The 16,110-nt window shown below is 30.5% G+C and overlaps 1 protein-coding gene across 1 annotated transcript in view; it reads right to left on the bottom strand.

Annotated features, from left to right (window-relative positions):
- Positions 1-4,330, bottom strand: part of LOC127717654 (potassium voltage-gated channel subfamily H member 8-like) — a 112,121-nt gene extending 107,791 nt beyond the window's left edge. Inside the window, exon 1 of the mRNA XM_052223393.1 lies at positions 4,074-4,330. Within this exon, the coding sequence (XP_052079353.1) occupies positions 4,074-4,152 (79 nt within the window). The 5' untranslated portion in view covers positions 4,153-4,330. The remainder of the gene's footprint in view (positions 1-4,073) is intronic.
- Positions 4,331-16,110: the final 11,780 nt, after the last annotated feature.

Below are 16,110 nucleotides of genomic sequence, written 5' to 3'. Positions count from 1 at the left end.
TGATATTGATAGTAGATAGATATAGGAAGATGTGGTATGAGTGCCAATGAGACAACTCTCCATCCAAGTTACAATTTATAAAAGTAAACCATTATAGATCAAGGTATTGCCTTACATTTATAATACGCTTTTTATAATTTTGAATTAAAAGTATTATCATATCTACTTATTTTACTATGTATTTTACAAAATAACGTACCAATTTACTACTTATTTTGCATTATGGAAAAAAGCAATTGTCCTGAACAAATAATAAAGTAAATTAAGGAAATTTTCTAAATCGATGGACAAAAGACCCATTAAAGTAACAAACACAAACTAAAAGAATCGCACAAAATGTTTAATTGAAATAATCATTTCAATTTATCAAGTTTAATCTGAAGAGTCTTTTATTTTTAGGGAAATGCAGGAATACTTATTCATATGTAAAAGACAAAAATCAATCAAAATATATAAAAGGCACAATAATAGGATTGTTAGACACTGAAAGCACAATTTATAAATAAATCATGCTTCAACCGTACAAGTCAAATCTATCAACAAAGATGTAGACAAAGATTAACAATAGCTCATATCAAGTGTATCAAGTGTACAATCAGATTGTACATAATTAAGTTCAATAAAATCTATAGACATAACTCTATTGATAACTGTGAACAAAAAGATTTACAATGAACTACTCGATTACTGATTACTGTCAACAAAAAAGATTTACAATGAACAACTCGATAGAACAATTCATAGCGAAGAAGAATCAAAACTATACTGTTGCACACATATGTTTTTTATGGAATAATTACAGGGTTTAATAGGCATTAGCTGTCAAATTCATGTTCACCGATGTACTCAAATTCTCATATATGATTTATAGGACACTAAAACGTATAACAAATTACAAAAAGTCTAAAACAAACAATTAACAATGCGTGGTCTCGATAATATGTCTCAGCATTTCGTGTGTATTTTAGTCTAAACGCTATCTAATTAACCATCGAGATGGCCTCCGTAGACTGCCGACGGTCATACAACCCAATATAAATATGGATATAGATAAAAAGCGAGCACGTACAATTGAATTTTTCATAGATTAAAAAGATAATGTTTATCATCGTTTTTACCTGTACAAAAATGATTTTTTGTGGATCGAATTCATCAACAAAATGGTTCACCTTTGGTTCACTTTCAATGTTGACATTCTTTTCACTTAAAAAGCTGAACACGCCTAGTACATGCGTAAACGATCTCCAACTAAGTAATTAGACTGAAGGTAAAATGAATACGGATTAAATATGGTTAAATTTTTGACTTGCAAGTCAATAATACACCAGCAATGCTTTTGAGTTTATTATGTCAAATTTGGGCCAAACTGACTTCTTATTACGAAATTCCGCTTTTATCTATACCTGAAGCAAAAAGAATCGTATTTTGATTTTTTTGTTATTATCGTAGCTAATACACCCTCAAAGAGGACAATATTCAATCCTGTTATCCTAGTGTTTTAAATTGATCCGAAATAAATTTTCAGGGACCACTATCTAATAACTGTTTCCTTCTTTAAAGAATCAACATCAATTGTTGATGTATTTCTGTGACCAGTACTGTCAATCATGAATAGAAAAAATATAGCCTGCAGACTTTGACTTTGCTACGGTAATAATAATAATGGCAACAGCGATAATGACTTTTGAAAAGTATAAAACGTGAATTATCTTTCTAATCACGAATGAAAGGCTAAGGCATGATTGAGTGGCGTTATTTTCCCTATAAGCAAAAGCGTATTAAGCTTGTTAATAATCTCATTATATCTTATTTCTATAGAAAGCTCAGCAAGGAGTAGTGTAAGTGGAACGTATCGGAAATAATCTCATTACATCTCATTTCTATAGATAGCTCAGCAAGGAGAAGTGTAAGCGGAACGTATCGGAAGATGTATCAGGCACATATAATTATAGTTAACCTTAACAATTGAACGACTTATCATATTATGTCTATTTATACAAAAGTCAACTGAGGTTTAATATGTATTTCATTTTAATTTCGTACAAGGTGGACAAAGGTTGATGCAAGTCTAGCCTTAGTGCCCAGTTAAATGTTTGATATGTCATTTCAGTCAATCCTAATAAATATCATTCTTAATGAAGCGGTTATAATTGCTATCTTATTGTACGTTGAAGACCCAAGATGAAATAATTTACGTAAAACAATGTTTTTTAGAGAAGTCTTGTAATATTTTTAAGAAATTAATTGATTTAATTGTAAATTTTTGATGCATGTCATGATGATGAATTTAAGTAATGCATATGTCGCAATTCCGCGAATGAAGTCCAAATTTGAGATATCGGCTATTTTTTCACGTAATTTTTGTTTTATGCTTTTTTATAGTTGATACGTTTGGCAAAGAATACAATTGGTCAAACATTTCATGTTTTGCGCATTGTGAAATATGTGTATTCAATATGAAAGTTCTATACATTTTCTTATCCACAAGAATGACATGAAATGCTACATTAGGCAAGAATATATAAACACAAGATAAATGTTGTTTTAATACTACTATTTTGTAGTTTTTGGTACTTTACATGTAAAATTTGATAAGACATTTATGTGATTGATTACACATTGTTTATACCTACTTAGATACTTAGGTTCTAATATGTTTGTCATTAAACATTTGATGTGATAACGTTTTGTTTTATTTAAAATCGTCGACATAGTTACTAGAATATGCCCATTAGAATAGGTAATGAACCATATTTAATAACCAATATAGGTATTACTATATACTATATATTACTATATATCCGCATACTAGTATAAGGATAGCGTAAGGATACACTAATGACTTACAAGTCAGGTTTATATACAAAACTTTTTTTATATTGTCATACTGGATAATCGAACACGTCAAGTTTATGTCCACTACTTTTTATATTGTCATATTGGATAATCTAACAGGACATGTTTATATACAATACTTTTCTTATATTGTCATATTTGATTATCTAACAAGTCAGGTTTATATCCAAAACTATTTTATATTGTCATATTAGATAATCTTACACGTCAGGTTTTATGTATAATACTTTTCTTATATTGTCATATTGGATAATGTAACACGTCATGTTTATATCCAATGCTTTTCTTATATTCTCATATTGTATAAACTAATGAGTCAGGTTTATTTCCAATACTTTTTTATATTGTCATATTGGATAATTTAACACGTCACCTTAATATACAATACTTTTCTTATATTGTCATATTTGATGATCTAACGAGTCAGGTTTATATCCAATACTTTTTTATATTGTCATTTTGGATAATTTAACACGTCAGCTTAATATACAATACTTTTCTTATATTGTCATATTTGATGATCTAACACGTCACGTTTATATCCAATTTTTTTTTTTATATTGTGGTATTGGATAATTTAATACGTCAGGTTTCTTTACAGTACTTTTTTAATCGTCATCGGGATATACTGTCATGTATAAGTTAATATTCGGATATGTTGTCATGTATGAATTAACATCCGGTTAGGTTGTCTTGTATAAGTTTACATCCGATTATTTTGTCATGTATAAGTTAGCATCTTGGTATGTTGTCAAGTATCAGTTAACATCCGGGTATGTTGCCATGCAGGAGTTAACATCCGGGTATGTTGTCATGTATAGGTTAATATCCGGGTATTTTGTCATGTATTAGTTAACATCCGGATATGTTGTCATGTAAAAGTTAACATCCGGATATGTTGTCATGTAAAAGTTAACATCCGGATATTTTGTCATGTATTTATTAACATGCGGGTATTTTTTTATGTTTTAGTTAATATCCTGATATTTTGTCAGTATTTAGTTAACATCCGTATATTGTGTCATGTATTAGTTAACAAACTTGGATAAAAACAGTAGTTACAATTCAATGTATAGTGTTGTGTTGCATTTTAAGCATGGCACACGTTACACACAGATTTTACTGTCGCTACTAAGTGATCATTAATCATTAATAATTTTTCCTAAAAAAAGAATTAACAACAACAATCTCAGTTAAGTAAGTCAAATTGTACTTACGTGTGCCATCAAACTTGGTTGCTATGGTATCAAGAAATGTGTTTTGCTGTTGGGCTAAAAAACCCTTTCTTGCCGTCATAATCCCTGTTAAAGTAACTTCTTTAATCCATCATATATTGGCACAATCGGTTTTTTTTCCACAGAGAATTACAATGATATCCAGTTTTATAGTTGTCGATCACAAACAATGTTTTTTCTGTAACAGACTACTAAAACACCATATAAAATACTTCTGAATAAGATGAATTCATGCAGTTCGTCAGCTGAAAAAATATGTTCGAATGAATAAATGACTTTAAAAAAAGATAAAAATAGTCATATTATAAATTAAGTCTAATTTTCAAATTTATTAAATTTGTAAGTATCAAATCACGAAGATTGCGACTTCGTTTAGGTTAGAGTTACCTTTAAATGTATATAAATAAATAAACTCATCATAGAAACCAGAATAAAAAAATTGATACGTAAAACGCTCGTCTACAATAGACTGATCAGTGACGCTCGAATCATAAAAGTTTAAAGGGCTAAAAAAAGTTCAAAGTTGAAAGCATTGAGGACCCAAAGGTCCAAAAGGTTTTGTTACATGCATCTAAGGTACTTTTTTTGTGGTAGAAAACCCTTTGTATTTCGAGAAAAAAAAGTTTTGTTAACACTTAATTTATGATTAATAAAAACTACAGGTTAGTTTCGTCAATTAATACTAATCAAACATTTTTTAGTCAAAACAAACAGCTTAATTTAAAATATAAAACGTACAAACGAAAACAATAAGGGCAAATCAATACAAAATCATAGGAATATATCCTGCACTTCACCAAAATAACTTTAGGTTATTTTATTAACCTTGCTTTATTTTGACGGTGTAGGGAATACATTCTGACCAATTAGTTTCAACATTTTAGTGGTAGGGTGATATTTCTCATAAAATCATTTCATATATTTACTTATATTTCATTAATTATAATCGTATAAAACAAATATTGTGCATATTAGTACATTGTATAAACTGAAACTATATGGTAAGTCACAACAGTTTCAATATAAGGCGTATGACCCAAAGATTAAAACATACAAGCGAACGACATCCTATATAAAATTATAAAGATATGGTTTGATTGCCAGTAAGTTAAACAAGAGAACAAATGACGCAGATGTAAGCACTTATAAGTCACTGCGATGCCTTTATTAGTGAAAAAACCCTATAGTAAGCTTTAAATGACCCTGACATGACAACATGTAGAATAAATCTAACGAGAAAACTATACGCTTAACTGTTGATAGAACAAACATGACAGACAGCAAGCAACCAACGTCAGCCACTTTGCTCGGGGAAGAACCTATTTTATTTTTTATAATTACTACAAAATTATAAACAAATTACCATAGTCAAATTATATATCCCTCAATTCCTGCTAGTACTAAAGTATTTGTTACTGAGGAGATGTCTAATGAGTGATGCATGCAGTGATGATAATCCATGCCCCGTTTGGTAGTAATACTTAAAAATAAAAACATTAAACACAATTGAGAACATTGCAACCAATAGAGCCTATATTGAAGAGCCTAATGAATCCACGATCATTTTTTATTGAGGGAGTTGCACCAATAGCTTATATATTAAGTTAAATAACATGATGAAGTGAAAGTTTTATCATTCAAACGATGTGAGACATGCAGTATTGGCTATCAGACAGAAGTAACCATCGAATAAAAAGATTACCAAAGGAAGCAATATAAACTTAAAAAATCAAGGCAACAATGGTTAAGCGATGTTCAAATTTGATAAATCCCTTAAAGTTAAAAAAAAAACAAAAAACAAACAGAAACTTATTATGGTGCTTGTGACACATTTTACTGGATATACTTCATCAGGCACACTCGTGGTTAGACTGATACATGTAATAATTGTATGCAATATATTCATGACACACAAACAGTATTGATTATAGGCATTTCGGGGCCTTTTATACCTTTTTATAGCTTTCTATGTCGTATGTGATTTGCTTATTGTTGAAGGCAGTATGATAACCTTTAGTCGTTAAATTTATCTCTGGTTGAGATTTATTTCATTGGTAATCATACCACATCTTCTTTTCTTTTCATAATGATACAGTTATTATTTTATTTACATCTTCAGAATTTAAATGCAATGTCAACTTATATAGATATAAGAAGATGTGGTATGATTGCCAATGAGACAACTCTCCATCCAAGTCACAATTAATAAAAAGGTAACCATTATAGGTCAAAGTACGGTCTTCAACACGGAGCCTTGGCTCAGACCGCACAGCAAACTATAAAGGGCCCCAAAAATTACTATTGTAAAACCATTTAAACGGGAAAACCAACGGTCTAATCTATATAAAGACGAGAAACGAGAAACACTTATGAACCACATCAACAAACGACAACTACAGAACATCAGATTCCTAACTTAGGACAGGTGCAAACAATTGTAGCGGGTTTAAACGTTTTAATGGTACCAAACCTTCACTCTTATCTGAAACAATAGTGTAACATCACAACTTAGAAAGACACAATATAAAATATCAATTTTTGTTTTATGTTTGTTTATAGTGTTTAGCATTAATTAATGCGTTATGAAAATATCAAATAATAACAAAGCAAAAATAAACAATCATTTAACGAAAACCTAATTAAGTGTGAACCGTATTTGCCGAGAAATATTTTTCTGTGGCTATTCCAGTGATGGTTTTATTGACTTTGATCAGCTATCCTTATTATCAATTTTACAGGTGAAATGGTTCTTTCCGCTTAACATGGTATTCAATATACATATTCTGTTAAAACGTTTACTTCAAAAGATTTTTGATTTGGTTTTCATGTATGTTTGAAATGTCATATGTTACGGACTAAAATTGTGAGCAAATGTGTCATATAAAATATTGAAATCTGTATTAAGATAACGTTCACTTAATATCTCTACGCCTACATCAACATTTTTTTATATTTAATTATCTTCATTGGAAATATTATATCTTATCCATATTGTCGGATGTGTATAAATCTGTTCCGTGTGTTCTTACTTCAGAACTTAAATTCGACTATTAGAATTAGAAAAAACCCATAGATATTTTCATTTGTTAGCAGCACTTATAAAATTGAGAATGGAAATGGGGAATGTGTCAAAGAGACAACAACCCGACCATAGAACAGACAACAGCAGAAGGTCACCAACAGGTCTTCAATGCAGCGAGAAATTCCCGCACCCGGAGGCGTCCTTCAGCTGGCCCCTAAACAAATATATATACTAGTTCAGTGATAATGAACGCCATACTAAACTCCAAATTGTACACAAGAAACTAAAATTAAAAATAATACAAGGATGACAAAGGCTAGAGGCTCCTGACTTGGGACAGGCGCAAAAATGCGGCGGGGTTAAACATGTTTATGAGATCTCAACCCTCCCCCTATACCTCTAGCCAATGTAGAAAAGTAAACGCATAACAATACGCACATTAAAATTCAGTTCAAGAGAAGTCCGAGTCTGATGTCAGAAGATGTAACCAAAGAAAATAAACAAAATGACAATAATACATAAATAACAACAGACTACTAGCAGTTAACTGACATGCCAGCTCCAGACTTCAATTAAACTGATTGAATTTCATTCTAAAACGTCATTTTGATAACAACCTCTTCTGAAATGTCTGAACATGAATTATTTAGTCATGTTCATTCTTTCAGTGTATTTTCAGACTTATCCACTACAGTAATTTCAATACTGTTCAGACGTATTGCTTGCATTCAGTCACAGAAAATACCTTAATAATCTATTGTTTAGTCTTTTCAGAGCTATTAAAATCAAAATAACCGTTTCAGATTAAAATGACAATTTCGGATCAGGATGACTGTTTCAGATTAAAATGGCTGTTTCAGATTAAAATTGGTTTACCAGTAGGGATGAAATTGTTATGAGTGTTAAAATGACCCCGTCGTCTTTTTCTTGAAAAAAGTGTCTAACATTGCCCAAACCACAATCTAGCTACGATTCATAGTTAATTTAAAACTGATGTCAGCCATTGACAAGAATGCTATGTAACCTACAATATGTCTTTAAAATAATAGCTTCAAAATGTATGCAATTTTATAAGACAACATATATAATGACCTTTTTTTTGGCCCATAAAGAGGATATTTATTCATTGGATCTTTAAGTGAGATCTTTTTTGAAAATTGTACGGACGAAATAATGATTAAATTGACAGTAACTGTGTACCAAAATAACCTTTACTCTCTAATTTTATCGTCTGTTGCTCCTTTCCCGATGGTGACATTTTGACTGATCATGTATTCCTAAGGCGGGTGATGCAATCATAACAGGATGCGCTTTCCATGTGTCAACACACCCGGTCTCGCTTCTTTTGGATTTCACACCATTCCTATAGTGTTTTGTTTGTCATCTTGACTTGTCTTTTTATTCGATTCATTCGATTTAGGAAGTTTATTCGATTTAAACATTGATAAACTTATGTAGCCTCTAATAAAACACGTGTATCAATGATGATACGTTTGTTATAGCCATATCTTGAATTTCTATTTACATTAATTACATCATCGTTGCAAGTTCTGAATGGATGTTTGCTTGGTATGATGGGTGTCATTATGGAGAATAAATTGTAAATACTTTCGGAGCATAAAAAGCTCATCCTTTTTATAAGTTCGTATTTTCAGGCTTTAGATTTTCGATGAAGTGTTTTGTTGATAGCTATGCGACTTGTGTATTTCTATTGTTCATGATATGATACATATATAGACAGATATTGAAAATAAAATAAAAAGATACCAAAAACAAACAGTCTAATACCACAAGTCTAAACATTAAGACAACACCATGACCAGTAGAATAGCGTAAACATCATGACCAATAAAAAGAAAATATCACTCGAATTCATCAGCGAAGAGCGGTAAATTTACTACGTTTACACCTTTATTTTCATTATAACGATACATACACCCAAAGGATAACCTGTGAAAAAGCTTTTATACCAAAGTCTTCCTCACAAAAATGTTTTTTTGTTGTTGTTATTAGCAGAAAAGCAAACCGTAGTCAACAGTAAGATGAAAACGAGAAATATTATTATCTAATAATAAAAAAACTAAAAAAAATATAAATTTAGAAAATATCTAACCTTTCACTAAATAGGGGGAAATTCCTCACATGTCTTACGCAAAATGTAAGGACTCCATCGCATGCTGGGTAGCATTGTACAAGATCCTTGTTTCAAAACATTGTTATAAAATATATACGATCTTTTATCGTTCATCAACGCTTATTCAAACCAGATTTTATTCCTTATATAATGCTTTTGTCTTCAACGCTTCTGTTTATGTTTTCAAGTATTCTCTTTATTTGAACAATTTTTTTTTCAAGTCTTCAATATTCTCTTGAAAGCTGCTTCAGGTTAATATGTTCATCAACGTTAAACATCATATGTTTTCTGTAACTCGAATAAAACAGATACACTGCATGCGATCAATAGATAACAAAGATTACTTCCTTTTTGTGACCAAAACAACACTTTATTTCACACTAATATTACTTCAAAGACTTCAATCAAACACTTTTTAATTATAAATTTATATTGTTCAGAACGAGACGGTACTTTAATTTCTATTCTTCAAACAACTTGATATAATACGATGGAAGAGTTCAAAACACTAATGCCATCTATTATTTATGATTATCTTCCTGGACTTCTTTTATTGCAAGAGAGAATATTCTATGAACACTATGGAAATTTGTCTCCTGAACGCTCACAAAAAAGTGCATCACACCTTGATTGTTTCCTATTATCTACCGATATAGTAGTAATCTCTTATATCCGATTCTCTGTCATGATTTCTGGTAAAAATGTCAAATTGATCATTCGAACATCAACACATAATCGCAAACTATTTTGTTATATACCGGAGCATTCCGATTGTCCAATAACCTTTTATACAGGAATAGAAAACCAACGTTTTAAACTCTTTTATATCGTAATTATTAAGTCCATTTGCATATGATACGTTACGCATATCTTACTAATTGCACTTACTTTATCTTTATATATAATCCAATATGGCATCGTTTTATTCCCAAGGAGAGTGTTCCATCTTAAAGCAATACGATATGATCTGTTATCCTCCTGACAGATTGTGACGAGTATCAATTAATGAATCTTCAACATTTATTTCTCTGACAAATCACTGAAAACGACATCACATCATTACCATGTTCATTTCAACATTACATGTTGACTCTATCGATTCGGATTTCAATTATTTTATTTTCTCTGTCGCTGTGTCGTTTTGATTCAATAAATATTGAAGTGTGTCGGTAGTGGTATAGTATTAGTCACAATTTTCATAGCTTTACATGATAGTTTCATAATTATTTTATGGCGTTTCATTTGACATATCTTAATGAATATCAATTGTTCAGATAATTATATCAATGAGTGAGATATCTATTTTTCATGGTATGTGCAGACTAATTAAATTAGTTTATAAAACTGATTGTTTTCAAATTTGTGTATAAATCGTTGAATTGATAAAAAGAAGGCGACATAAATTTACCGATTGTGTAAACTTGTTAATAAATTTATTTGGAATATACAAATCAAGAAAGACGAGTATCAATTGTAAGCTGATTGAAACTAAGCGGGAAAAAAGTATTTACAAAAGCATCGAACTCCAAGGAAAATTCGAAAGGAAGTCCATAAAACCTGACAAAGCCAAACGCTGGTCTATTTCAACCAACGGAACGAATGGGAAATCTATTGTCATATTCCGGACTTGGTACAGATTAGAAAAGGGTGGGTTAAACCTTGTTTTATAGCTAACCAAACTGTACGGAGCGAGAGCGTCAACAACATGAGCGAGTCCTGCCTGTTTTATAATACATTTCTATCAATAGTTTAGATGATGTTATCTATGATGATTTTATTTAGAATGCCTCTGATATATCAATATGAAGATTCTCAGATTTGTTTGAATTATTAATTAAAGAATTGATAATTGAAAACGAACATTTTGTATAAATCTAAGACTAATTGTACAAGGTTAAAGGTATTACCCTGTATCGATTCCAGCGTTCGCTCGAAACTAAGTAAAGCATGCTCAATTATCATTGTGTTTATGTAATAGTATTGGATATAACTACGGATTTATATTTTGCACGGTTGTTGTGGAACTATTAACGATCGCTAAGAAAATTTTAGCGATTTTGAATTCAACATCATGTTAATAATGTTTACACAAACATTGCAATCTCATATCAAATAAATAATTTACGCCTTAATTGACAAGTGTAGGAGTTAAATTGTAATACGTTTTAGTTGTTTAATGCATACTAATGTGGTTTAACGATGTCTGCTTAGATTAACGAAATCAAAAGGTCACAACAAACAAAGCACTTTTATAAATCAGGTAATACTAAAAATAGAATAAAACATAACAGTAAATACACACACAAACGAGACAAATATTGCTCAACATGCAGTCTTCAATAATTAATAAGCTGCACCAGAAAATATCGGAAGAATATTCACTCATTTGTCGACGTCAAACAGACAACGCCAGGGCAAACAAACGAAACACGACAAAAGAAAAACAAAACCAAACAACATTTCTTAAAACACTTTACAAAACACCAGACAGAAACCAAAGATTGAGTTACACGAACCCCAGCATAAACCGGAGAAGGGAGATGGTAAAATATGTTCCTGAAGGGTTATAGATTTCGTTTACTAATATCTGAGAAATTATAAAGTCATAACAAATAAAACATAATTATAAATAATGTTATAATTGAAAGAAATAAAAATCTCTAAATCGTCTTGTCAATTTGTCAGTTGATTAGAAAAGGACTAAATTATCAATCGCAGATAGGTCTTTGGAAAATAGTAATTATAACTCCAATTGAAAACGGGTAGGATACTTATTAATTCATACCTAATTCAGTAAAATAGCTATCTCAATTCAAATTTGAAATTGTACGATTATTTATAATTTATACTTAATAATTTCATGGATCAGCTGTATTGAACTTTACCTGATTATTGTGATAAGAATACATTAATATTTAAATGGAATATAAGAAAGTTTCCATTACATTCTCAACGATATAATTATACCAATTACTAAATAATTTGATCATAAATATTAAGTCTTATTGTGGTTACAGTCAGCGATGTTGCGTTTATAATCTATTATTACACAACCTATTAGAGATTGCATATAGCACATGATTAATCAACACACTGTGCTTTCCGTTTTATTTTTTATTTGTTTATTATAATTTTCAAAATAACGTATTCATGAGAATACTTGATAGTAGTTTTATGGTTCCTATTATTATTGTTTATTATGATAGATTGATATGAGATCAAATAATAGGGATAACAGAAAAAAATGTAAAGTAACAAAATTACCGAACTTCGAGGAAAGTTCAAAACGAAAAGTCCCTTATCAAATGGCAAAATCAATAGCTCAAACACCTCAAACGAATGGAAGATAACTGTCATATTCCTGACGTGGTACAGGTTTTCCTTACGTAGAAAATTTGGATTAAGCTTTTTTTTTATGAATATATAATAGGGATAATAGCAGAATATATAATATGGCTAACGAATAATTATGTACTTATGTATGTTCTGTATAAACCTCCTTTCTGAGGACACTACTTTGTAAAAAGGGGGGAAGGAGGACATTATACACACTATATCAGCGCAGATTATTGTGATCATTTGTCCACCAAGTTCTTTAACCTGGCCATGACATATGTTGTGGTCTTAGTTACCCCACCCCTGGTTACATGGATAACAAAAAGAAACTAAAAAGAAATCCGAAGTAACACCATAATCATTTAATAATTCTTGATCTTATATATTTTAGCTTTTGTCTTGTTTTTATTTTTATATACCGTTTTTTCGGTTTTTTTCTTTGTTTGTGTCAATACGGTATGTCTAATTTTACCTTGGGGGAATTAATCCCTCTTTTTCTGTCCCATAATGATTTTTTTTTATCGTTTCAATTATGCATTACCATAGAGTAATTAAATGTTAGTTTTTATAAATAACGTATTTATGGTTAACTCTCAATATATGATAAATATTGCAGAGAATACTTGATGGAAGTTTTATCTATATTGTTCCAAACCTTTTCTTATCAAGTTTCTACTCTTTAATTAAAAATTTCGTTTATACAAAATGTAGGTAAAATATTACGTACAATACGTGGGTATTGTTTTCCAACTATATTGTTCCATGCAGTTTCTAATCCCGTTTCAATTGTTCATTACCATAGCGTGCATTACATTTTTGTTTTTTTTAATAAAAAAAATCAATGATACCAAATATAGGTACAACATTGCATAGAATGCCTGGTGTTCTGCTCTAATGCATCACCTTGGTCTTAGGTCGAAGAAAGTTCAATAAATAATTTAATTTTTTTCAAATCATGCTTAAATTTTAAACAGTAAAAAAGAGATCTGGTGTATTGATATTTTGATGCAACTTGGTATATAATTTGACTTTATGAAAATAGGGATGTGATTGCCAATGAGACAACTATCATGTTAAGCCCCAAAGACGAAGATTTTATTCATTTCGACGCAGTTTTGCCTTTTTATATGTCTAGATAATTTTATATTTAACCTTTATGTAGCTGTCATTAACAGTAAATTGTCATGTGTATAAAACCAATTAACTGTTAGATCCATACTTATACAGAAGTGCTGTAGATTATTAGTGACTACTTCATTACATGTCATATTCAATTTATTGTTAACATTTAATTATGAATATTAACGATCTACAATGTTATTCCTCTGTTGTCTTATTGTGTTATTATCATCCGAATAAGATGTCCCGGATGATGATTTTCATGATCTTATGATAACTTAATTGAACGATGAAATTTGTGTCTTGTGTTAATTCCTATAACTTATAAAATAAATCTATTAATTCTCATATAAAAATAAGAAGATGTGATATAATTGCCAAGGAGACAACTATCCACAAGAGACCAAATGACACAGAAATTGACATCTATAGGTCACGTTCATTTGTAAGAAAAAAAATGTTTCGTTTTATAAACACCAATTTCAATCATTTAGTAGTGTATATCCATATTCGTTTATCTAACTGCCAATATTGTATCTTACATTATTAAAGGACCAAAAATAAAGAAAGAAAGAAAACCGACAATTGACTAATTTGAACATCGGTTCACTTCATTTGCCTTTCTATTGCATTTAAAAGCTTAACTTTGGTGTATCATAAATGATTGTTTTTGCATTTTATATACGTGCTTAAACTCATATTATAGTATGAAGCTAAGAAATAACTTTAGATATAAGACAAAGGATAAAACTTCAAAATGCATTTATTAGTGGCATTTTGACTTCGTTTACTAAATTGTTTTTCACCTGGCTCACAACGCCATGTGAGAATTTGTCATCACTTAGCGTCCGTCGTTCTTTTTTGTCCGTCCGTCCGTCATTTCTTTTTCATTGTAAACTGTAAAAAAAGTCTTTTTCTCTGAAACTGTGGACCTAAATGTTACCAAACTTTATCTGTATGTTTCTTATGTAATCTTGATTTTAAAATGTATCCGGGGATTGGATCCATCAACAAACATGGTCTATTTTGCTGAAAATAAGACACATCGGTAAAATTCATTATTTTTCTCAAAACTAAAGCAGTTAGGTTAAAACTGGCAGTGACAAATGACCAGCATGTCAAGGTCTACTGCAATTGGATTGTCAGAAAAATTGGACTATTCTTTTATGTGTTACTGGCCCTGAAATGTAGCTTTTTAACTATAACAAATAGAAGTGAATCTTTAACAGTAAAAAATACCAGAACAGTAGGATCTACAAATGAGGCAACATGGGTGAAATTGTCAATTGACCACCTATTAGTTGATTGTCCTTGGAAGATGACTTCACAATCTCATTAAACAGAGCTTTTTCTATAAAAAAGGGAATCGTAGATATAAATTTCTTGTTTTGGGTTATAATAATTCTTATTTTGTGAAGAACCACACTGATTCTATCAGAAAATATACTGAAGATGATATTATCAAAATGCTGGACTTTTTGATCGACAATATATTTGTTGAGTTTGGAGGATTGATATTTCAACAGATAGTTAGTATTCCAATGGGTACTAACTGTGCACCCCTACTGGCCGATTTGTTTTTGTACTCGCATGAAGCAGAATTCATTCAAAACCTTCTAAAAGACAAAAAAAAGCACCTTGCAAAATTCTTTAATTTTACTTTCAGATATATTGAAGATGTCCTTTCACTGAATTTCAGTCAGTACTTACATCTAATATACCCCAGTGGACCTGAAATTAAGGATACTACTGATACTAGAAGGACTGCTTCATACCTTAATTTTTTCCTCAATATTGACACAGATGGACGACTTCACACTCAAATGTATGACAACCGGGACGATTTCAACTTCCTAATTATCAATTTCCCATTTCTCAGCAGTAACATACCTTATGCCCCATCGTATGGTGTTTACATATCTCAGTTGATACGTTATGCTCGTGCATGTTCACACTATAAGGACTTCATATACAGGAGTGTGCTCCTTACGCAGAAACTGCTCAAACAGAGTTATAAAGAGGAAAGATTAAAAATGACACTCCGTAAATTTTATGGACACAATCAAGAATTAATTGATCTATACGATGTATCTGTGTCTGTGTCTAAACTAACTAACGACATTTTTACCACCTCTTAGATTGTGGTTTACCATCTATGTCGTCTGGTCTGCTAAGTACCTTACGTGACCTAATCCTCAATATGACTGTTTTCCCGAGTGTGAATTTGCATTGCTTTTAGACGTTTCTCGGTATTTATACATCTAACATTCATGTATTTAGTTATGATTTTTTGTTTGTAATTCTGGTTGGATATTGTGTTATGTCTTATCGTTTGTAGTTTGAATTCTATTTTTATTTTCTACATGTATGTAAAAGTTAAGATAATTAATCAGCTAGTTCATTTATAT

Source organism: Mytilus californianus, unplaced genomic scaffold (genome assembly GCF_021869535.1).
Source record: "Mytilus californianus isolate M0D057914Y unplaced genomic scaffold, xbMytCali1.0.p SCAF_10, whole genome shotgun sequence".
In the NCBI taxonomy this organism is placed as follows: Eukaryota; Metazoa; Mollusca; class Bivalvia; order Mytilida; family Mytilidae; genus Mytilus; species Mytilus californianus.
This window is presented reverse-complemented; position numbering and strand designations above follow the sequence as displayed.